Below are 24,437 nucleotides of genomic sequence, written 5' to 3'. Positions count from 1 at the left end.
AAATAAATGTTTATTTTTGAATGCCACTAGATTATGTGGTTGTTTGTTATGCAGCATTATTGTGACAACAGTAACTAATATATTATCTCTGGGTGAGAAAGTAATAGGGATTTTTAACCTTTCTTTGTTTTTTTTCTGTTTACTAGGTATTTCAGCATGTATTACTTTTATAAACCGAAAAAAAAACTTTTGTGAGAAAAATAAGATACAAAAAGGTAATTTATATATACATACTGTTTTAAATGATCACTGGCAAGAGCCATTCTATCTCTGAGTCGTTTTTCTGCTTTTACTTGTTCTTCTTTAAAAGCTTTTTCAATGTTGAGTTTCAATTGTTCTTCCCATTTTTTATCTGATTTTATTTTATTCTTTTGGGATTCAATCTGTGCATCACGTTCTTTCATAACTCTACTAAGAAGAAGTCCTGACTACAAAAAAAAAAAAAATTGTGGCATTTTAAGAAAATAAAGTCTAATTATGTATAGATATGTTAAATATATAAAGAAATACAAGAAAACCCAAATAGTACATGAAAGTGTTTCACTCTTTCTGTCTGGTAAAATTGATACTGCTTTGCAAATTCAATAGCCTTTTTTCTTTCTCCCTGTTTGTGTATTTCTTCCTCTATATCAAGAATTTGTCTTTCTGCCTCTATTTCTTCATCACGCTTCTTTTTGGCTTCAAGTTTCTGTTCTTTCATTCCCTAAAAAAAGAAAAAAATCAGTCTTCTGTTTTTGTTTTTCAACTTAATTTCACAAAATTTAACATTACATATAATGAAATAATTTGGGCTTTCACTATGAGTTTTTATTGTATTTGCACATATCATTAATCAAATATGACGTTACACTTATAAGCTAATATTTTAATTGAATTTTTTTGGTAGGTAACACATTTACATGGTTTAAAACCCCAAAATATTGCAGAGGTATACAGTGAAGCTCCCCCTCCAATCCTAACTTCCATTAGCAATCTCTAAGATAGCCACTATTATCAGTTTCTTATATTTGCTTCCAAAATTCCTTTCCATATTTATATAAGTGTATATATTACTATTTTTATTCCTTTAAAAAAAATCAACAGTAGTGTATTTACATGCTCTTCTACACCTATGAGGAGTCTATCCAATGTGTCTTGTCAGATGAAGTCTTTCTTTTCCTCTATGGGTCATACTTTCTATGTCTTAAGAAAACCCTACTTTACCCTAAAATCCTGAAGATATTCTAGGATTCATTTTAAATTTTTACTGTTTTACTTTTCACATCTGAGTCTTTCATCTAGCTGAAATTCATTTTTGTATATTCTATACCATAAGAATATAATTTCATTTTTCCATATGTCAATTATCTCAGTATTAGGTACAGAATTCCCAATCCTTTCCCTTCTGACTTGACTGACACTTCTGTCATGTCAAGTTCCCATATATAACATGTGAGTGTTTCTAGGCTCTCTCTTCTGATCTATTATTTTGTCAATCTCTGTGCCTACAAAACAGTTTTTACTACTACATTTCTACCACATTTACTATATTTCTTCTTATTCTTTAACATCCATGGAGATATAAAGTATCATGTGTAGTGTGCTACTTCTGTGTGTGTGTGTGTGTGTGTGTGTGTGTGTGTATGAGTGTGTGTATTCCACTCCCCCATCCCTTTATGGATTGGGGACTTCTCTAAAATCAAGTTTTTTAGGGTATAATTTACATACCCCCTTTTAGTGTAGTTTTACAAATGCATAGTGACTTATAAAACAGTTCCATCCCCCCAAAAAATACCCTCATGCCCTGTTATCTTCCCCCATCTGCAGTTCCTGCCAACCACTGATTTGTTTTCTTTCCCTATAGTTTTGCCTTTTTCAGAATGTAATATATGTAATATATGATATCAGTCACAATATTTTTCCCTCTTCTAGAAAAAAGAATAAATTATGAACACTGTTCCTAAAGCAAGGTACTATAAGCTTTCTGTGTCCCTTCCCACAGCTGGGAAAAAATATTTTTGAATCAAATATCTAATAAAGGACTTGTATTCAGAATATATTTTTTAAAATCCCTAAACCAAAAATAAGAAATAATAAGAAAACAAACCCCATTTATTTTTTTAAAGATTTAGTTATTTATTTTGGAGAGAGAGAGACAGAGAAAGAAACTCTCAAGCAGACTTCACGCTGAGCATGAAGCCCGACTCGGGGCTTGATCCCAGGACCCTGAGATCATGACCTGAGGCAAAATCAAGAGTCAAATGCTCAACTAAGGGGCGCCTGGGTGGCACAGCAGTTAAGCGTCTGCCTTCAGCTCAGGGCGTGATCCCGGCGTTATAGGATCGAGCCCCACATCAGGCTCTTCTGCTAGGAGCCTGCTTCTTCCTCTCCCGCTCCCCCTGCTTGTGTCCCCTCTCTCGCTGGCTGTCTCTATCTCTGTCAAATAAATAAATAAAATCTTTAAAAAAAAACCAAAAAAACAAACAAACAAAAAAAACAAATGCTCAACTAACTGAGCCACCTAGGTGCACACCAAAATAAACCCCACTTAAACATGGGCAAAAGATTTGAACAAACACTTCACCAAAGAAGATATACAATAGAAAATAAGTTCATAAAAGATGTTCAGCATCATTGTAATTAGAGAAATTCAAATTAAAACTATAATTCAATACTACTTCACACCTATTAGAATGCCTATAATTAAAAAGACTGAACATAGCAAGTTGGGAAGAACGTGGAGAAAATAGAAGACTTATACACTTCTTATGGGAGTGTAAAATTACAACTACTTTTGAAAACAGTTTGGATGTTTCTTACAAAGTTAAATATGCAACCATCATATTATTCAGCCATTCTACCCAGATATGTACCCAAAAGAAGTGAAAGCATATGTCCACAAATAGACTTATACATGAATGTTCATATGCAACTTTATTTATAATAGCCCAAAACTGGAAACAGCTCATATATGAACATTTGGTTGATGCCAAAACCATCAACAATTGAACAGATAAATTGTGGTACATCCATACAATGGAATACTACTACTCAGCAATAAAAGTGAATGAACAATTGATACACACAACAACATGAAAGAATTTCAAAATAATTGTGTTGAATAAAATTTATAGTAGAAAGCGGATGAGGACAGGAGCACCTGGGTAGCTTAGTCAGTTACGTGATGGACTCTTGATTTCAGCTCAAGTCATGATCTCAGGGTTATGAGATGGAGCCCTGCATTCAGCTCCATGCTCAGTGGGGAGTCTGCTTGAGATTCTCTCTCCTTCTGCCTCTACCCCAACTTGTGTGTATGCAGGTGCGCACTCTCTCTCTCAAATAAATACATAAGAAAGAAAGAAAGAAAGAAAGAAAAAAGAAAGAAAGAAAGAAAGAAAGAAAGGGAAAAGAAGGGGTATGTAAATGCTTCAAAACTTATCAAATTGTACATTTTAAATATGTCTACTTTATTTATGTCATTTCTCCTAAATAAAGCTGTTGAAAATGTGTTTCAAAGTATTTTTTATATTTTACATGTAAAAATTACTTTAAAAAGAGTACTAAGAAAAAAGAGTGAGACTTCAGTGCATGTGTACTCCTCAGTGATTAATACTTACTGCATATGTATTAGTCCAATGTTTTACCACTTCTTGGGATCGGAAATGCATTTCTTTCTTTGCCTTTCTTTCTGCACGAAGACATGCTGCTTCTCTTGTCAAACTGTCAAGACTATCTTGAATCCTTTTCCACTCATTGTGTGGAATTATGGTTACCTGCCGGAGATCTATCTTGCTAGGTAGAAGAGGTGGATAGACAGCTTGATCTTCTTCAGAGTTCTTTATTTCTAATAAATTTTAAAAAATGAATATAAAAGACTTTCAAGAGTTTAAATATTTTTTCTCAGACATTTCTATATTGTCATGACATCTGGAAATTGTTTTAAACAATAATTTTATTCCTGTTATTTTAAGGACAGTGAGATTAAGTGCAAAGTATATAAGAACTTGAAATTAAAAGACAGATTTGAGTCTTTCCTTGGTCATTTCCTTACTCTGTAAATGTAGGCAAGTCCTTTAACTCTTTGGAGACTCAGTAACAACATCTTTAAAGCTGAGATCAATAAGACCTACCCCAACAGGTTGTTATAAAGCATTTTTTCAAAATTGACGAAATAGCAGTCTATAAATAGAGAATTTGGGGGATGTTCACCTACAGAAGTTGTAGACATCATGATTGACTCTGTTAACCCCTTCCTAACTGAGTAGCATTAGTTTAAGAATACTTGCGTCTCCTTTGCCAATAATTATTTCTGTAATAAGCAAACAAAAGGAAAAGAGATTTATTTGAGACTTTTAGAAAAGTTCTTTCTTGTTCTTCTGGGAGAGACATATGAAAGTGTCTCTTAAACTAGATATGAACAAGGAAGCATGAAGAACAGATAGGCAGCCATCCTATGACCACAAAAGGAAGTAGCCTTACAATGAAGCTATTATTGTGAACCACAAAGAAAAAACAAAGAAGGAATGTGGGGCAATGAAGATCTCATTATGATGCTAAATCAATCAGACCTGAAGCCTGGAGCTCCTGTTACAAGAACAAACAAATTTCCTTATTTTTAAATATGGTTGAATTGGGTATTCTATATATGAATTTAAAAGCATCCTAAATGAACATACCACACATGAACTATGTAAATCTAGACAAAATTATTTAACTTTCTAATACCTTAATTGCAAAATGGAGATATTAATAGGACCTATTTTATGTGGTTGGTGTGAGAATTAAATGAAGTTATATATGTAAAAAATTTAGAATAGGGTGTGGCACACAATATATTCTCAATATATATTAGCTATTATTATGTTTACTATTTGTATTATAAGATGAATTGAGACAGATGTACAGAGAAAAGCAGAAGCAAGAAACCACAAGACTCCAGAGAGAGATAAAGATACTGAGAGAAAAGCTGCTAGGATCAATTAGAGTCTCCTTGGTGTTTGAATTAAGGTTGATGGGATTGAGAAATTGGTTGTTCAAGTAAAGTGTGAATTTAGAACCACAGGTACCATCTTGCCTATCACATACCAAGTCTCCACCTACAGAATAAAACTATACAAAGCTGGGAAGTAGAATAGTGTCCTGGATCAAGTTGTACCTAAATTCCCAGTTATGTCAGTCAAAATAGTCCCATTCTGTTTTAATTATTATGAGTCAATTAGTCACTTGTAACCAAAGAGTCCTGACAAATACATCCTTGTAACAAATTTCCTTTGTTTTGCCTAAACTGGCTCAACTTGATTGGTGCTACTTGCAATTGAAGACTAATTAAACAAAGTCTACTAGTTTAAACCATCTACCTTTTGATTAACATATTTGTTAAGCATATCGATATCTTTTTCTTGTGACAAGAACATTTAAGATCTACTCCCTTAGGAAGTTTCAATTATGCAATATAGTATTACTAACTATAGTCACCATGCTATACATTACATCCCCAGGACTTATTTATTTTATAACTGCAAGTTTGTACCTTTTGACCTCCTTCACCATTTCTCCCACTGCCCACCTCCTGCCTCTGGCAACCACCAATCTGTTCTCTGTTTCTATGTGCTTGGTTTTTTGGGGGGTTTTGTGGAGTTTTTTGTTTATTCGTTTGTTTTTTACATTCCACATATAAGTGACATCATACAGTATTTGTCTTTCTCTGTCTGATTTATTGCCCTCAAAGTCCATGTTATTGCAAATGGCAAGATTTTATTCTTTTTTGTGTCTAAATAATATTCTGTTGTACATACAAACCATATTTTCTTTACTTATTCATCCATTAATAGATACTTAAGGTTGTTTCCATATCCTGACTTGTGTAAATAATGTTGCAATGAACATGGAGGTGCAGCTATCTCTCTGAATTAGCGTCCTCATTTTCTTTGGGTAAGTACCCAGAAGTGGAACTCCTGGATCATATGGTAATTCTATTTGTAATTTTTTGAGGAACCTCCATACTGTTTTCAATAGTGGCTGCACCAATTTACGTTCCCAAAAAGAGTACAAAAGGCTTCCCTTTTCTCCACATCCTCACCAACATTTGTTATTTCTTATCTTTTTAATAATAGCCATTCTAACAGCTACCAATCATTGTGGTTTTGATTTGCATGGTTTCTTCTTTGACCCATTTTTTAAAATCTAAAAGCATTTTAATTTCTTCATATTTGTGAATTCCCCAAATTTCTATTATTGATTTCTTTTTTTTTTTTAAGATTTTATTTATTTATTCGACAGAGAGAGAAACAGCCAGCGAGAGGGAACACAAGTAGGGGGAGTGGGAGAGGAAGAAGCAGGCTCATAGCGGAGGAGCCTAATGTGGGGCTTGATCCCAGAACGTCAGGATCACGCCCTGAGCCGAAGGCAGATGCTTAACCGCTGTGCCACCCAGGCACCCCTCTATTATTGATTTCTAATGTCATTCCACTGTGTTTGGATAATATATTTTGTATGACTTCTATCCTTTTAAATGTATAAAGGCTTGTTTTATGGCCTATCATATGGTCTATCCTGAAGAATGTTCCATGTGCATTTGAGAGGAATATATATTCTCTTGTTTTTGTCTTTTGACAGTTTGATCATGCTATGTCTGGTTCTGGATCTGTTTGAGTTTATTCTATTTAGAGGATCAATGAGCTCTTAAAATGTGGATTAATGTTTTTCATCAAATTTGTGAAGTTTACAGTCTTTATTTCTTCAAATATTTTCTTCTACCCCTTTCTCTCCTCTTCTTCTAAGACTCAAATTACATGTATGTTGGTATATACTTGTTGGTATCCTACATTTCTCTAAGGATCTGATCATTTTTATTCATTATTTTTTCTTCCTATCCCCTAGACTGGACAATCTCAATCAACGTATGTTTAAGTTCATGGAATTTTTCTTCTGCAAGCTCAAAACTGCTATTGAGACCCTTTAGTGAATTTTTCATTTAAACTATTGTGCTTTTCAACTCCAAAATTTCTATTTGGTTTCTGTTTATAATTTCTATCTCTTTACTGATATGGTCTATTTTGTGAGACAGCAGTCTCAATATTTTCCTGTAGTTCCTTTGACATTTAGTTCTTTGAACATATTTATAATAGCTATAAATTTACACAGAAAATTGTTTAGGAAGTCTCAGGAACAGTTCCTATTAAAACTTGTTTCCTGTTTGGGACATACTTTCTTATTTGCACACCTTGTCATTTTAAATAATATGTGGCAAGTCTAGATCTTAGATTCCCCCCACACCCAAAGTTTTTTTTTTTGTTTTGTTTTGTTTTATTTTATTTGCTGTTGTGGTTTGTTTAATGATTTTCCTGAACTAAACCTGTAAAGTCTGTATTCTTTGTGGTATGTGGCTATTGGAATCTCAGCTTGGTTAGTTTAGTTGTCAGCTAATAATTGGACAACATTTCCTTAAATTAAATTTCATTTCCTTAGATAAGTTTCACAGGCTTTGCCAAGAAACTCTGTGAATGGTGGAGCATGACTTCAATGCTCAGGCAGGTAGTTTACAACTCTTAGCTTTTACTTTTTTCTTGCACAGAGCCTCAAATTCAGCCAGAGGTGAAGTTTCATTCTCAGGTATTTCCTGAGCATGTGCATAGCACTATGCATGCATTTGTCTTTCTGGATTCTGAGGAATAAGCAGGGAGCTTCTGCCCCCTATGGACATCTCATTTCCCAGGTATTCTTCTTAAGTTTTTTGGTTAGTTTTTTGTTTGTACCCAACAATTATCACTATGTCAGACAGCTGTGATGTTAAAAAAAAAAACAAAACAAAAAAGTGCCACTGATCATTTGAACAAACACACCCAGTGAGCTCTGAGTCAGGTCAAATAAAGTCAGGCCCTGTGGATGGGATTTCCAGGGACCTATGAGACAGGTCAAACAACATTTATCTAAAAAAAAGTGGGGGGAGGGCTTTGGAGAGGATCCAATCCTATTCCACTCCCTCCACAGGTTACTGAGACACCTGATTTCACTGTGGTTGCAGTGGTTTTCTAGACTTTCATGGGGCTAGGAGAAAAGGGGATTAGAGCAAGTTAAAATGCCAAAAAACTTACTGCTGTTACCAAGATTCAGCTGTTTTTCCTCCCTGGTTGTTGTAAGCCTTTGGTTAATTTCCTGAGTTCTCAAAAAAAAGTTGGTTCTGACAGTTTTTTTGTCAGTATTTTTTTTGACTTAATAGAGAGGAGGACCTTTGGAGATTCTTATCCCACTTTCTGGCTGATGCCATCCCACTAAATCTTTAGATAATTGTTTTACAGACAGTTGTCTACATATCTGAACGCTTATCCTACTTCACCCTCTTCCAAATGGAGATTATAATTTAGCAGTGAGGCTCAGATGGTAAAATTTTTTTAAGTTTATTTATTTATAATCTCTACACTCAACATGGAGCTCACACTCACGACCTGGAGGAGATCAAGAGTCACATGCTCTACCGACTGAGCCAGTCAGGTACCCCTCAGATGATAACTTTTGGACCGTATGACACAAAACATGATTTAACATCTATCAGAGAAATCAAAGTATTTTATTGTAGTGCTATGTATATAAGACAGTGAGTATGTGAGAGTAATTGTGTTTTTTCAATACATGTCACATCGGTGCTGCCTCTCTCCAACCAGTCGGGACCTTCTGCTGCTACTTCACTGTCCTTCACTGCATACATACCCAGTAGTGTCTACTGGTGAGATAATGGCTGGCCCTCACTCTGCATCTAGCATAAGGAGGCTCTACTGCTACAGAAGTTCAGAAAATGACATGAAGACAGTCCAAATTCCCAAGGTTCAAGTGGTCACCATGACAACATTAACTGGGAATTTACAGACTTAAGAAAATAAAATCACTGGAATTGCTAAAGAGTTCTTTAATGTCTCCCTAGGCTACTTCTATTCAAAAATCAAATTTTTATAACAGGTCATCTAGATTACAATATCTAAATCGCATTTTTTTAATATTCCTTCACTCTAGAGATGAAGAAATTGAGACATTTCCATTAGAGACTTTCCTAAGAGCACTCAGTAGGTTCACAGCACAGCGAAGACTCTAATGAGGTCACTGATACTTCCGAAAGACATTCCAATTCACTCAATGAATAACAAAAGCTTAAGGGAATTCAGCAAACACCAAACTCTTGGAGCTGCGACTGCACAGCTTGAGGATCAGACCAGCTGGTCAGCTGGGAGTCTCCGACTTACCTTTTCTCCGCTCCTATTTGTGTAAACTTTTGCCACCTACCCATTCATCTGAAGGCAAAACTGTCCATTTACACAGAGCCCAACGATGCCCATGGGGCTGCTTTCGAGTTGCTGGAGCCCTTTTCAAAAAGTAACCAAAACTCTCATTTGGCACTCTTGCCTCTTACCCTATGCCTGAAGGCCAGAAACAATCTCTGTGCCTAGATAGGCCAGTTTGGCTCACCTGTGTCTTCCTTCGCCCGCCCACAGCGCCTTCCAAACCGCACCAACATCTCTGACGAGGTACCCTTGGCGCTCTGTGATTTGGAAAGGCGACTCCAACGCTGGACGAGCAGGACTCCAGCGGCCGAACGTTTGCCAAACTGTGCAGTTGCTTAGCAACGCCGCCGGAAGTGACGGTGGCCTCCGCCGAGGAGCGGTGAACGCGCTGCCGCGGGCCATAGCACTGGGAAACCGGGACTGCGCCTGCGCGGGAAGTCGTGGCCCAGCGTGCATGTTGGGTTCCCCTCACTGACAGGCACGGGAACAAGGTCGGAGGGCAGAGTCCGCGGGAGCGACACGGAGGCCAGGACAGCTGCTGACGCCTGGTCTGGGTCAGTGGGGAGCCCTGGTGACTCGGCCCGGTCCGGTGCTCCCATCCTCATCCAACGCGCTCCTCACAGGGGTGACCCCCAGCGAGGTGCCTGCGCCTACGTTCCGGGCGGACCCTGCAGGTGTGTGGAAGAGCGAGGCCTGGGCTTGGTGTGTGCGGCCCACAGAGAAGGTGGAGGGCAAAGGCCTCCCTTCCATAGAAACCCAGAGATTAACGGACAGAAAATCTGTTTTTAAATACTTTGGTTTCTAAGCCATGATCCAGGCTACATGAAGCTTATATTTTTTAAAAATCGGAATGTTAAAAACTTGGATATTGTGCCAGAACATTTCATGTTAGGACCTTTAAGACATATTAAATTGCTTGGTAAATACAGTATAGTAAAATTGAATGTATTTGTGGGACCAGTCAGACCACGAAGGACACAGAAATCTGTTAAGAGTGGATGCAGGATTCAAGTTTAATTTGTACTAAAGATCCTTTTCTGACACATCAAGGTACAAATGATTTCATTATAAGCTAGTTGGCTAGGACACCTACACATTAGGCACCAAATTAGAGTCTCTCAAAATGAAAGGAGATAAGATTTTTAATCACTAAAGTTCTAACACAGAGTTGTACTGTTTTTCTTCAGGTTTCCTATCAGATGTTCCACCGTAATAATGCGGGTAAGTATGAAAGGATTAATAAAATATTTGTTGACAGAAATTAGCTTTTGCACCTAGAGCATTGGTGGGTTTTTCTGGAAACATAGTTTTAAAAATGTCAAGAGCTGGGAAGGGTCAGAGATTTTTATCCCACTTGCACGCTAACAACTTAGCCTGCCACAGTTTTGTAGAAGACATCCCTAGGCAGAGATGAATTAACGTATAGCAATAACAGTAGCCAGAATATCAGCAGTTTTGCCCCACTTCCCACAGGGTGATGCAAAGAGGAACGGAAGTCACCTGCAGGTGGAGTGTGTTGCATTACAAGACAGGAACCCTGAGCTTAGGGAACCATAATGTTTATTATACTGGACAATAAGCGTGCCTTTCAAGGCTTTTCACCATACATACATTTTTGAGAAAATAGCCCAGAGCATAGAGCAGTGAATGTCATGCTTGTAAGGCATATGTAGAGCCAGTAGAGACCCATGGGGAGTTACCTCCCAACAAAAATTCTCTGGAATTTTAACTAAATAGGTTACAGAAAGTATTGAATCATATAAAATTCGATGTCAATAATTTGCCAATTTGACATGTTAGTTTGGTATCATTCAACTTCCAACACCCGGTTCACCTAACCCATGGATATTTATAACAAAGTCTGTCTAGAGTTAGTTATTTATCCCTTTTATTACTCCACTCCTGTGTTTTATTTTGTTGTGAAATTAAGATAGCATTTGCATTTTGATCTGAAACAGAGTTTAAATTATTCTGGGGAAAAATTATTACAAAATCAGTGTAGAAAAAGAATGCACTGCAATTGAAGCACCCACGATCCTACCACTTAGACATAGACACATAGACATTTTTTACAACAAAAATGGGGTTATACTGTACACACTGTTTAGTGACTTACTTGTTTAATTTGTACTAAACATCTTAGCTTTTACTGGCTAAATAAATATTCACTTATCTGGCTATCACATACATATCTTATTTAACCAGTCCCCAATCCTGGGATGTCTGTGTAGTTTCCAATTTTCATTATTGTAAAAAACACATAGGCTATTGTTAATACCAGAAACATTGCACAGATACCAAATATATACTGCTCCTGTTTTTGGAGAGAATAATTAATAACTGCTTTTGGAATTTTAACAAATTAGATTCAAAATAGTTTCACATTCTTAAAACTAAATTTTTCTGCACATCCTTAAGTTTTAGAGACATTTTTTTAAAGTATAGTACTAATCTTTGAAAGTTTATTAACAACAGAACGTAGTACTTGTCTATTATTTAACAAGTAAAAAGAAAAAATGGAATGTGGAAATCTCAACATAATCAGCTTAACACTTGTTATTTTATCCACTGGATAAAAAATGTAGATTCATATAACATTCCATGTTTTATAATTAAAACCTTTGTTTAATCAAGATTTTGTTTCTCCCATTGCCAATACATACCTCTCTGATGTTAGAGAAAACAGCATAATTAGAAAACATAAATTTAAAAATATCTTAAATACTTTTATTAATTTTAGGAGTTAAGAAGTCTCCATTTCTTTGCTCCAAACCAGAAGACTTTGTTCCCTGCATATAGAGTAGGAGTAATGTTGGTTAGAAACTGGCTGGTGTTTAAAACTGAAGATTGTCATGACTGTTTAACCTAAACCCTATTCTGAAGTAAAAATAATTGTCTTGGAAATACTAAGTTGGGTAAGTATTTTTTAATAAAGGTTTATATTGAGTGGTGACAAAAAAAACTAATAGAAAAAGATCTGAAATTAAGAAAAGTACACTTTCAGATAGAAATTAATAGTCAACAGCAGACCTATGTTAACTTCAGGCTTATGGTATATCTATTATTTTGAGGTTAATAGTTCAGGAACTTGTTTTTTTTTTTTTTTTTTAGGTTTTTATTTATTTATTTGAAAGAGAGCACTCGAGCAGAAGCAGGGGAGAGGGAGAAGCAGGCTCCACACTGAGCAAGGAGCCCTACATGGGGCTTGATCCCAGGACCCTGGGAACACGACCCAAGACGAAGGCAGACGCTTAACCTACTGAGCCACCCAGGTGCCCTAGTAGTTCAGGAATTTGGATAACTTGTGCTCATTAAATCTAGGCTTGAGACAGTTTTCAGCCAATGAGTTATATTTGAAAAATTTTTTAAAATTATGTATAAATTCAGAATGCTTGAAAAGCTTGTTTAATTTAAAGCGTGCCTAGAGCGTAGTACTAATGTGTTTGTCAACTGTGCCTTATTGCATAGTTGTACAGTGAATTCTGCACTTAAATCTCTGGGAGCCAGCCATAGACACCTGGACTAGATATTTAGAGATACAGGGATCCAGAGTATCAGAATATTATATACTGTCTAAATTCAGACAACAAGAGATACCTTTCTAGGTTAGTTATTCTCCAGATATTATAAATTGAGAGACATAGAATACTTACTCTTGTATGAGTCAACGAGCTCTATTCTCAGTTTCACCTACTGGATATCTATTCACCTACTGGATGAACCAGAGAATATATGTGGTTAAAGGCCACGTTTCCCATTTTTAATCGATCTCTTCTTTTTCTTTTTGGTGAGGTTCTTCACTTTTCTTTTTAGGGTTTCTTGTTAAAATCTCAGACTTGTTACAGGTAGGTCACAGATGTGGTATTATGGTTAATATGTACTTTGGGACTAATGAATGTTTTCATGTAATTAAACATCTTTTTGTCAAAATGACCTACCTAGTATTTATTTTTAAACTGATTAATAAGTGGGGCACCTCGCTGGCTCATTTGGAGGAGCATGTGACTCTTGATCTTGGGGTTGTAAGTTTGAGCCCCATGTTGGGTGTAGAGATCACAAAAAAATAAATAAATAAACTTAAAAAAATAAACTGATTAATAAGCTTTAAATATAGGCACTAGAGTATGGTACTTTAAGCATGAACTTTGGAGTCAAGTGGACTTGAGTCCAAATTCCAGCTCTTCCACTTAAAACTTAACCAACTTAACTAACACTTAAACTTCAGTTTATATATCCTTAAGATGAGGATGATAATTTCTACTTAATAGGGTTATGAAGTTAAGTGAGAGGATGAGATTGTAAAGTTCTTAGTCTAGTGCCTGGTGTATTGTGATATCTTTAAAAGTATTAGTTACTCTTTAAAAAAGGATTTTCTTGTTGTTTATACACAGTAATTGTATCTTCTCTTGGGTATTCTTTATAACTGTCTTTTTTACATAATTTTTATCCATACCATCTGTTGACCAGTTTAGTTTTTCCTTTTCTTGAGATTTATAATTAATTACCTTCATTATCATTTAATGAAAACAAAGAATTAAGTAATTGTCATATCATAAGCAATGTGATTTTTCACATACCCAGATTATTTGGTACTCCAGAGTTAAACTATCTAAAGAAAATATAAATAAATGTGAAAATTGTTAACAAAAGTTACTTCTAGTCTAGAAGAATGGAATTGACTCCCAACTTTAAGTAATTTGTTTAGGATTTCAAGTACAACAAGCAACCATTTAGTTGTAACACCGACATTAATGATTTCAAGCTAAATATGTTTTTTAGGAAAATTATTCAAATTTTGCAAGATTTCCTAGTGTTAAATTTGGTCAGAATTTAAGTCCGTATACAGAGGATTTATATTATACATGACTTGTTATTTTATATGAGGATTATTGTAAATATTTTAAACTAATAAATTTGTGCTTGATAATTAAAAGATAATAAGAGTGATTAGCCTACTTTTTTCTTTTTTATAATTTTTCTAAATTAGACTGTAAGAGAATAATTATTTCATTACTCCTCTCATTGGCTTACTCTGTAGTTTAATTCTGAGTGCTCAAAGAATCATCCCCACAGGAACACAATAATACTGTGAATATCCTTTTAGATCTTTTGTTTCCATTACTTAAAATGCTCAAATATGAACTTTGCTTCTTAGGAAAAAGTTCTTAAATGGCAGTCTTAAATGCTTAATCATTTTAATTTTTTATATTAACCCTTTGTTTTAGCAGATTAACAGTAATGTTTGTTAAATAAGTGTAATAGCTAGATATGTAAAACTATGTTTAGGAAACAATATTTCTTCTTTTTCAGGGTAACCCACATTTGCTTTTGGAACCATGAAAATTTTGCTCGTTTTTGACTTTGACAATACAATCATAGATGATAATAGTGACACCTGGATTGTACAGTGTGCTCCAGAGAAAAAACTTCCTATTGAACTACAGCATTCTTATAAAAAAGGATTTTGGACAGAATTTATGGGCAGAGTCTTTAAGTATTTGGGAGATGAAGGTGTAAGAGAAGATGAAATGAAAAGAGCAGTGACATCAATGCCTTTCACTCTAGGCATGGTAGAACTTTTGAACTTTATAAGAAAAAACAAGGATAAATTTGACTGCATCATTATTTCAGATTCAAATTCAGTCTTCATAGACTGGGTGTTAGAAGCTACCAGTTTTCATGATGTGTTTGATAAAGTGTTTACAAATCCAGCAGCTTTTGATAGCAATGGTCATCTCACTGTGGAAAATTATCATGCTCATTCTTGCAACAGATGCCCCAAAAATCTCTGCAAAAATGCAGTTTTGGTAGAATTTGTAGATAAACAGTTAAAACAGGGAGTAAATTATACACGAATTGTTTATATAGGTGATGGTGGAAATGATGTCTGTCCAGTAACTTTTTTAAAGAAGAATGATGTTGCCATGCCACGGAAAGGATATACTTTACAGAAAACTCTTTCCAGAATGTCTCAAAATCTTGAACCTATGGAATCTTCTGTTATAGTTTGGTCTTCAGGTGTAGAAATAATTTCTCATTTACAATTTCTAATAAAGGAGTAATATGCCAACAACTGAAATGTGTATCGGTTAAGGATAGGTACAGCAGCTTAAAACTAAAACCCCAAATACCAGTGGCTTTAAAAAAAGAAAGGTTTTTTCCCCCTCTCACTTAAAAGAATTTCAGAGGTAAGTATCACAAGGCTGCTGTGGTGCACTAGCAACCTCAGCACTTGGCTTCTATCTCACGTTCCGAGCGTGCTCTTCAAACTCCCTCAGATCAGCAGTGGCCAGCAAGGGAGAGGTTAGTGAATGAGAAGGTTGCACCCTCACTTAATTTTCTTTGGCCAAGACTTAGTCATGGTCCCCCACCTAATTGTGAGGAAGGATGAAAACTAGAGCCTTTATTCCAGACGACCATATGCCTGGGAAAAATTGGGAAAAAGGAGTCCGGGATTGAGGTAGGTGCAATTGGTGTCTCTACCAAAGGTGGTTGATAGGTAGATTGTATTTTTAAATTTATTCCCACAGAGAGTGGTCATATATTTTACTTTCTTAGGTGCTTACTTCAAAAGCATGTCTCATAGTTACAGATCTTAAAAATAAACCCAATACTTTATTCACATAAGAATAAAACGTTCCCAAATATATATAATGTCCTACTCCCAAGTCAATATTTTATTTATTTTTTTAAAGATTTATTTATTTATTTGAGAGAGAGAGAGAGAGAGAGATAGTGAATGCATGAGCAGGGGGAGGGGCAAAGAGAATCCACAAGCAGATTCCCTGCTGAGTGTGGAGCCTGACACAGGAGATCACAGGACACTGAGATCATGATCTGAGCCAAAACCAAGAGTTGGCTGCTCAAACAACTGAGCCACCCAGGCGCCCCCCAAATCAGTATTTTAAAGATAGGGATGCAGTATCCGTTGCCCAAGTTTTCATGAAATTTAGATTTTAGTTTTTAAAATGAAATAACAACGTTCTTCAAATATTTTAAATTTTTATCAGCTTCACAGACTTTAATTCCAGTATCCTGGCTTAGGATGCACTCTTTTATTTTATTTTTTTAAGTAGGCCCCATGTTGGGCTCCAGCATGGGGCTTGAACTCACAACCCTGAGATCGAGACCTGAGCTGAGATCAAGTCAGATGCTTAACAGATTGAGCCACACACATGCCCCATTTTTTATAATTGTTGTTTTTTCCTTTTATTCTTTAATTGAAATTTAGTTGATACTGTGTTATATTAGTTTCAGGTGTACAACATAGTGATTGAACAAGTTTATATGTTATATGTTTAGACATCATGCTATCTTCATCACAAGCGTAACTCCCCATCTGTCACTGTGGTTACAATACTGTTGACTGTATTCCCTGTGCTCTCTTATCCTGTGACTTACTCATTCCATAACTGGAAGCCTATATTTTCCACTCCTCTTCACCCATTTTCCCTTCCCTCCACCCCACACCCCTCTGGCAAGCATGGGTTTATTCTCTATATTTAGGGGTCTGTTTCTGATTCCCTGACTTTATTTTTCAGACTACACATATAAGTGAAATCATATGTTTCCCTGACTTATTTCACTTAGCATAATGTCCTCTAGGTCCACCCACGTTGTTGCAAATAGCAAGTTCCCATTCTTTGTTGTGGCTGAGTAATATTCCTGTGTGTGTGTGTGTGTACACATCACATCTTTATCTGTTCATCTGTGATTGACACTTAGGTTGCTTCTGTATCTTGGCTATTATACATAATGCTGCAATAAACATAGGGGTGCATATATCTTTTTGAAGTAGTATTTTTGTTTTCTTTTGGTAAATACCCCGTAGTGGAATTATTGAATCATATAATATTTACATTTTTATTTTTTTTTAATGAACCTCCATCCTGTTTTCCATGGTGGTTGCACCAATTTACATTCCCACCAGCAGTGCATGAGGGTTCCTTTTTCCCCACATTCTTGCTGACACTTATTATTTTTTGTCTTTTTCTTACTAGCCATTCTGAGAGGTGTAAAGTGGTATCTCACTGTGGTTTTGATTTGCATTCCCCTGGTGATTAGTGATGTTCAGCATCTTTTCATGTGTCTCTTAGCCATCTATATGTCTTCTTCGGAAAAATGTCTATACAGGTCCTCTGTCCATTTTTTTTCTGCCCATTTTTTAAATTGGGTTGTTTCTTTGGTATTGGATTGTATAGTTCTTTTTTTTTTTTTTTTAAGATTTTATTTATCTATCTGACAGAGCACGAGCACAAGCAGGGGGAGCAGGAGAGGAAGAAGCAGGCTCCGCAGGGAGCCCAATGTGGGCTCCATCCCAGGACCCTGGGATCATGACCTGAGCCGAAGGCAGCCGTTTAACTGACTGAGCCGCCCAGGTGCCCTGTATAAGTTCTTATACATGTTGGGTATTAAACCCTATTGAATATATCATTTGCAAATATCTTCTCCCATTTGGTAGTTTGCCTTTTTGTTTTGTTGATGTTTCTCTTTGCTGTGCAATAGCTTTTTATTTTGGTACTGTCCTAGTAGTTAATTTTTGCTTTTATTTCCTTTGCCTGGAGGAGATATATCTGGAAAAATGTTACTAAGGCTAATGTCAAAGAGATGACTGCCTCTGTTTTCTTCTAGGGGTTTTATGGTTTCAAGTCTCACATTTAAGTCTTTAATCCATTTTGAATTTGTGTTTGTGTATGGTGTAAGAAAGAGTCTTGTTTTATTCTTTGGCATGTAGCTGTCCAGTTTTCCCAGCACCATTTATTATTACTATTTTTTTAAAAAATATGAGCCATTTCTTTTTTTCTTTCTTTCTTTCTTTCTTTCTTTCTTTCTTTCTTTCTTTTTTTTTTTTTTTTTGAGAGAGAGAGTGGGGAGGGGCAGAGGGACAGAGAGAATCTCAAGCAGCTTCCACACCTGGTGCGGAGCCTGATGTGGGGCTGGGTAGTACAATCCTAAGATCATGACCTGAGCCAAAATCAAGAGTCAGACACTTAACTGATTGAGCTACCCAGGCACCCCTTCCCAGCACCATTTATGAAAGAGATTATCTTTTCCTCATTGTATATTTTTGCCTCTTTTATTGTAGATTAATTGGACACATAATTTTAGGTTTATTTCTGGTTTCTATTCTGTTCCATTGAACTGTGTGTCTATTTTTGTACCAGTACCATACTGTGTTGATTATTATAGCTTTGAAATCTGGGATTGTGATACTTTCAGCTTTGTTCTTCTTTCTCAAGATTAGCAATGCAGACTTGAGTGATACAATATATAATAGTAGGAATATTCAACATTTAAGAGACTTTCATATGAGGATATTAGCAAAACATCAGCTGCTTTGAAAGTTTTATGATTCTGTACTAATATCTAGACTTTCATGTCTTAGGCATAAATTTCCATTATGTAATAATAGAATTTTCTTTTCATTATGGAAAGCTCCAAAAATAGATTTTCAATATAATTTAATGGGAAAAATTTGTACCATCTATTTTTTCTAGGCTAAAAAAGTAAATCTTTATTTAAACCTTTGATTTGCTGTAAATTAATAAATTAGATTATGTTGAAACACATTTACTTTTAAGTAATTGAGTAAGGAAATGAAATGAGATTATCTAGGGTATTTAGGGCTCCCAGGTACTTGGCAGAAGCCAAGAGGAAATTAATATCCTAAGTGTGGTGGACAGACTCTAAGGTGGCCCCCCATGATCCCTGTATCCTGGTATTCTGTGTCTGTGTGTGTGTGTGTGTGTGTAGGGGGGTGACCTATGATTTGCTAATAATCAATGGAATACCACAAAGATGGTGGGATGTATGTGATAATGTGACATGATTACATTACATCAGATTATAATGCTCATCTTGTTAAGGAATTCTCTCCTTTATGTTATTCTTTAGAGATTTGTTTATTAGAGAGAGAGAGACAGTGCGCGTGCGTTTAATCGGGGTTGGGGGGGTATAGAGAGGATCTCAAATAGACTCCATGCTGAGCACGGAGCCCAATGTGGGGCTTAGTCTCACAACCCTGAGATCCTGATCTGAGTCGAAACCAAGAGTCCAAGGCTTAACCAACTGAGCCACCCAGGTGCCCCTATTATTTATTATTATTATTATTATTATTATTATTATTATTATTATTATTATTTTAATTCTCCCTTAATTTTAAAGAAGCAAGCTGCTATGTTGTGAACAGGACTTCAGAGAGGGCCACATGGCAAACAATTGAGGGTGGCCTCTAGCCAACAGCAAAAAGTAGGCCCCTGGTCCAGTAGTCCTTAGGGAACTGCATGCTGCAACTATGTGAGCTTGGAAGTGGATCCCTTCCTAGTGGAACCTCAGTGGAGATCACCGCTCAGGCTGACACCTTGATTTGGCTTTGTGAGACCCTGGAATAGAAGACCCAGAAGAGGTGTGTTTGGACTCATGACCCACAGAAGCTATGAGATAATAAATGTCTGTTGTTTTGAGATGCTAAATTTGTGGTAATACTGTTATGCAGCAATAGAAAAATTAATGCAGTAGGCCTCAAAATAAATTCTGTAAATAGTTTTGCAAGTACCTTGTAGGGCATACAATAAAAAGTAGCCACACCAAAAGACATGAATGAATACCAGCAGAAGCAGAAGCTTCTGTTTAAACAGATCTGCAGGACCTCTAGGTATCAGCATTTTCAGACACAAACTAAACTTATGAGAATTTTGACAAAGAATGGAAAATTACATAAACAATATGGAAATACTAGAACTGAAAATTACCATGACCGATATTAGAATCTTGGTGGATGAATTTGACAGCAGAACAGGCACAGCTGAAGAGTTAGTGAATGAGCACAAGTTAGAAGAAAACATCCAGAATGGTCAGAGAGAGACAAAACAATGAAAATACAGAAGAGAAGGAACATGGAAAATATGTAAGGTCTAACATAGGAAATTGGTGTCCCAGAAGGAGAGGAGAAAGAAAATTAAACATGCAGTGTTTTAAAAAATAATGACGGAGAACTTTACAAAATTGATGTATAACATCAAAACAAACTCAAGAGTCTTTACAAACCCCAAACAGGATAAATAAAAAGAAAAACCACATGGAATCACATCCCTGTAAAACTACTGATAATCAAAGATGGAAAAAACAGGAAAAAAAATCGCATTGAAAAGAACAACAATTAATCTAATAGCTGGCATTATTTCTTTCTTAGATGTTTCATAGAATTCAACAGTGAAGCCGTCCAGGCCTGAAGCTCTCTTTGTTGGCAGATTTTAGCTACTAAATAGCTACTAATTCTAGGACTATTCAGGTTGTATAATTTTTCTTGAGTAAACCTTAGTCATTTGTTGACTATATGTATCTATTGCTGCATAGCCACTTACTTCAGAATTTAACAGCTTAAAAGTAAGCATTATCTCACAGTTTCTGTGGGTCAGGAATTCAGGAGCACTTCACTGGGTTGTTCAGGATCTTTAATGGGGCAAGATGTCGTCTAGGCTTGTAGTCATGAAAGTTCCACTAAGGCTGGAGGATCTGTTTGCAAGGTGGCTTGCTCAGATGGCTTTTGGCAGGAGGCTGCAGTTCCTCACTGCTTGTTATCAGGAAGTCTCAATTTAATGCTGGTTGTTGGCAAGAGGCCTCAATTTCCAACCACTTGGGCCTTTCCAAAGAACTGCTTGAGTGTCCCAAAGACTTGGTTTCCTGCCAAGTGAGTGATCCAAGAGAGAGGGCAGAGAGGAAACCACAATGCCTTTTGTGACCGAGTCTCAGGAGCCAAACACCATCACTTCTGCCATATTCTATTTATTAAAACAGAACACTAAGCTAAGCCCACACTCAAAGGGAGGGGGATTAGATTCCACCTTTGAAGAGGGAGTTAAAGAATGTTGGATATACTTTAAAACCACCAAAGAGTCTCTCAAGGAATTTACTTCATGTAATTTGTGAAATTCAGGGACATAGAGTTTTTTGTAATATTCCCTTATTAACGTTTTAATTTTATAGTGAACACATATGTACCTATTATTTAAATTTTACCGTTAACATTTAACTCTGCTTGTTTTTTCACATATCTATACATCCCTCTATCTAGGAGTGAGCCACCCACACGCCCCTGATATGTCCACATATTGATTTGCTTTTACAGCATTTCAATTTTTTAGCTCCTGGTTTATACTAGCCCTGAAAGAGATTAGAAAAGATTTTTTTTTACAGTCTCATAAACTGCTTCAAGGGATAGCGGATAGGTCAGTAGGGCAACTGCAGGCAGTTACCAGTGGGAGGGAGTAGCTCTGTGAACAGTGTGAGTGGGATGAGAAGTTACAGCCACTTCCCTATCCCTATATATGCTCTTTTATGGAAGATGAGAAATATGTAGGAAATATATAAACAATAATTGACTAAATTCTTTTACCTAATACCCTGTCATTTTGTGCACCCTAATTGGTTTCTTTTTTAGGTGGACAATATGATAGTTCTGTTGTAGACAGATTGTTTTGCTGTGCTCTAAAAGGCCTCATGGAAAAAGTTAAATCTGTCCTTGTTTATGTCCTACAAACTGATGTCTGTATGATGACTGTTCAAATGGAAACAAAATATTAACATAGATGTTTCCTAACACAGAAATTCTTAGTCCCATTGTTTATGGAAAATGTTACTTAGTAAAAAAAATTAGTTTGTCATATATTTAAATAATAAAATGTCATTCGTGTATCTAAACAACTAGTAAATTATATTTATTTACAATTAAACTAAATATTGTTTACCTCATAAGATTTTTATAATCAGTGCAAAATGGAAACCTTCCCCATTCACATTAAAAAAAATTATTTAAAAGATTTACAAGCATGAACTTGGGGCAGTGGGGAAGAGGGAGTGGGAGAGAGAGAGAGAGCAGCAGACGCCCAACTGAGCACAGAGCCCATTGTAGGGCTCAATCTCACAACACAGATCATGACCTGAACCAAAATCAAGAGTCCGATGCTTATCTGACTGAGCCACTCAGGCTCCCCTCATTCACATTTTTTCTACCATTTAGTCATTTTCTGGATTGTGTTACACACAAAAATCACAACTCTTTTCACAAATTGGTCCAAACATTATTTTATTATCCTCAGTTCAATATGGGAGTATGTTCTTTCAAGGATCTATTAACAACTTAGCCCTTCTCACACTTAAATCTAGAAAATCCTATTGCACAGTTTTGGAGGCTAAAAATCATTCAACAAATATTTTTTTGGCACCTACTATGGGCAAACAAAACAAAAACCTGTGGAAGTATAGGACTATCTCTTCCAAAGAAAGATACCCTTCTAAGAATTTACAATTTGAGTGAAGAGGGGCATGTACTTTTATAATTCACAATACCAAAGTATGCTTCATAATGCATCTTGGTAATTAGCATAAGCTAAAAGTACTTAGGTCAAGAAAGGACTAATTGACCATATAGCACAGTGTTTTGCACTCCATCAATTGATTGTGATATAAGAGAAGCTTTATGAAAGATGTCGACTGTGATCCACACCTTAAAAAATGGAAAGGAGGGGCACCTGGCTGGCTGCCGGTAGAGTGTATGGCTCTTGATCTCAGGGTCATGTGTTCAACCCCCAAGCTGGGCATGGGGATTACTTTTTAAAAAGGGAAAGGATTTGGAGAGATGGAAAGGATAGAGCTTTCCAGTTGAAGGGAATAATTTGAACTCAGATGGGAGTGAGCACAGCATATTCATGAGGCAATGATGAGGTGATGAAGTCAAGGGTTTAAATTGGGGAGCAGTGGAATCAGTTTTGTAAGTGGGATTTGGCCAATTTATGGACAAGTTTGAAAGCGAACCGCTGCAGTTTAAATTTTTTCTGCGAAGCTCTCAGGAGTAAGCAAAGGGAAGTAATGTGCAGGAGGGGTGTTTGGGGAGACTGAAAGGTCATGGACAGCTTGAGAGGAAAGGGAAGAGATGACACAGGAAAGTCTTGCCATAAGCCAAGTGAGAAGTGACAAAGACCTCATAAGAGAATTAAAATGAAGGGATAAACCAGATGCTTTGAATTTGAAAATCAAAAAAAGTCAAACCTTTTAGACCAAATGCTAATCCGCGCTAATGTGGATTAAGACACTTACGTCATTTCCTGAAGAATTATGGGCTCTTGAGCAAGTTTTTAAACAAAATTCTGAAAGTCTTCCTTTTAATCCATTCATATCAACAAATATTTATTCAGCACCTGTTACGTGCAGACATTGTTCTAAAAATACAGAAATGAATTCAAGATAACAGTATGAACAGACAAAAATCAGTGCTTTCATGGAGCTTACATTCTACTGGCAGAAATCACACAATAATCTGATAAATAAGCAAATATATATAATTTTATAGATGGTAATAAGTACTATGGATTAAATAAAGGTAGTAAGAGGGATAGGAAATCACAGGTGGGGCAGGGAGACAATTTTAAATAGGTTGGTGGAAGAAGGCCTCACTGAGAAGTTGGTATTTGAGCAAAAACCTGATGGAGGGGAGTGGGCAGGTCACGTAGCAGTAGCTGCAAAAAGCGATTGTAGGCAAAAGAAATAGCCAGTAGTGAGGATAGAAGCAACACTGTTCCCAGTGAGGGCAGAAAGCTCAGCTGGGTGTGGGGGTCCAGGAGGCCATTGTAAGTAATTTGGCTTTTACTAAATGAGACACAGAGTCATTGGAGAGATTTAATCTCTGATTTATCTAAGAGTAAGAGTATCAGTTTCTCTTGGTTTATTTGAGCCAGTGCTCTTACTCCCCCCACCCCCCGCCCCAGTCATAAGAATTGGGTTTCTGTTGCTTGTAGTTGAAAAAGTTTCTGGTTTATTATACTCTGTCTTCTATTAATCTCATCTGGATTTAGCTCTAACTGTGGCACTAAAAACATATTCTCAATAATCTGCTGTCTTTTAAGTGACCCTTCCCCACAAAGTAGTAGACTAGTTCCTGTTTTGAGTCTTTCATAAATTTTTTGAACAAGTACTCCCAAACAACTGAGAAATTATGTACTCACTTCCACATTTTCAGACTGATATTGAAAACTTTTCATCATAAATTTAAACATTTGCTAAGCCTGTGATTTCTTTTTGTTTTATTTTATTTATTTATTTTTGGAGAGATAGTTTAAAGATTTTATTTATTTATTTTTGGAGAGATAGTTTAAAGATTTTATTTATTTATTTTTGGAGAGATAGAAAGTG

The 24,437-nt window shown here is 36.1% G+C and overlaps 2 protein-coding genes across 3 annotated transcripts in view; one reads left to right on the top strand and one right to left on the bottom strand.

Moving 5' to 3' along the window:
• CCDC173 (coiled-coil domain containing 173) overlaps positions 1-9,586 on the bottom strand; it is a gene marked incomplete at its 5' end in the record, with an annotated part of 33,251 nt that extends 23,665 nt beyond the window's left edge. The window contains 4 exons of the mRNA XM_008687096.2: positions 235-428; positions 530-703; positions 3,597-3,823; positions 9,436-9,586. Coding sequence (XP_008685318.2) covers positions 235-428; positions 530-703; positions 3,597-3,823; positions 9,436-9,586 — 746 coding nt within the window. The remainder of the gene's footprint in view (positions 1-234; positions 429-529; positions 704-3,596; positions 3,824-9,435) is intronic.
• An 85-nt stretch (positions 9,587-9,671) lies between these two features.
• PHOSPHO2 (phosphatase, orphan 2) lies at positions 9,672-15,321 on the top strand. Of its 2 annotated transcripts, XM_040644085.1 has the most exons (4): positions 9,672-9,925; positions 10,439-10,472; positions 11,992-12,166; positions 14,562-15,321. In XM_040644085.1, exon 4 carries the CDS (start codon positions 14,588-14,590, stop codon positions 15,311-15,313), a length of 726 nt encoding a protein of 241 aa, XP_040500019.1. In that variant the 5' UTR covers positions 9,672-9,925; positions 10,439-10,472; positions 11,992-12,166; positions 14,562-14,587; the 3' UTR covers positions 15,314-15,321. The 2 variants fall into 2 exon arrangements, with proteins under 2 accessions (XP_040500019.1, XP_008685321.1); XM_008687099.2 differs by lacking the exon at positions 11,992-12,166.
• The last annotated feature ends 9,116 nt before the right edge of the window (positions 15,322-24,437 follow it).

The sequence above is a fragment of the Ursus maritimus genome, unplaced genomic scaffold (assembly GCF_017311325.1).
Source record: "Ursus maritimus isolate PB19 unplaced genomic scaffold, ASM1731132v1 scaffold_1, whole genome shotgun sequence".
In the NCBI taxonomy this organism is placed as follows: domain Eukaryota; kingdom Metazoa; phylum Chordata; class Mammalia; order Carnivora; family Ursidae; genus Ursus; species Ursus maritimus.
Note: the sequence above shows the minus strand (reverse complement) of the source record. Positions and strands in the feature narration are given on the sequence as shown.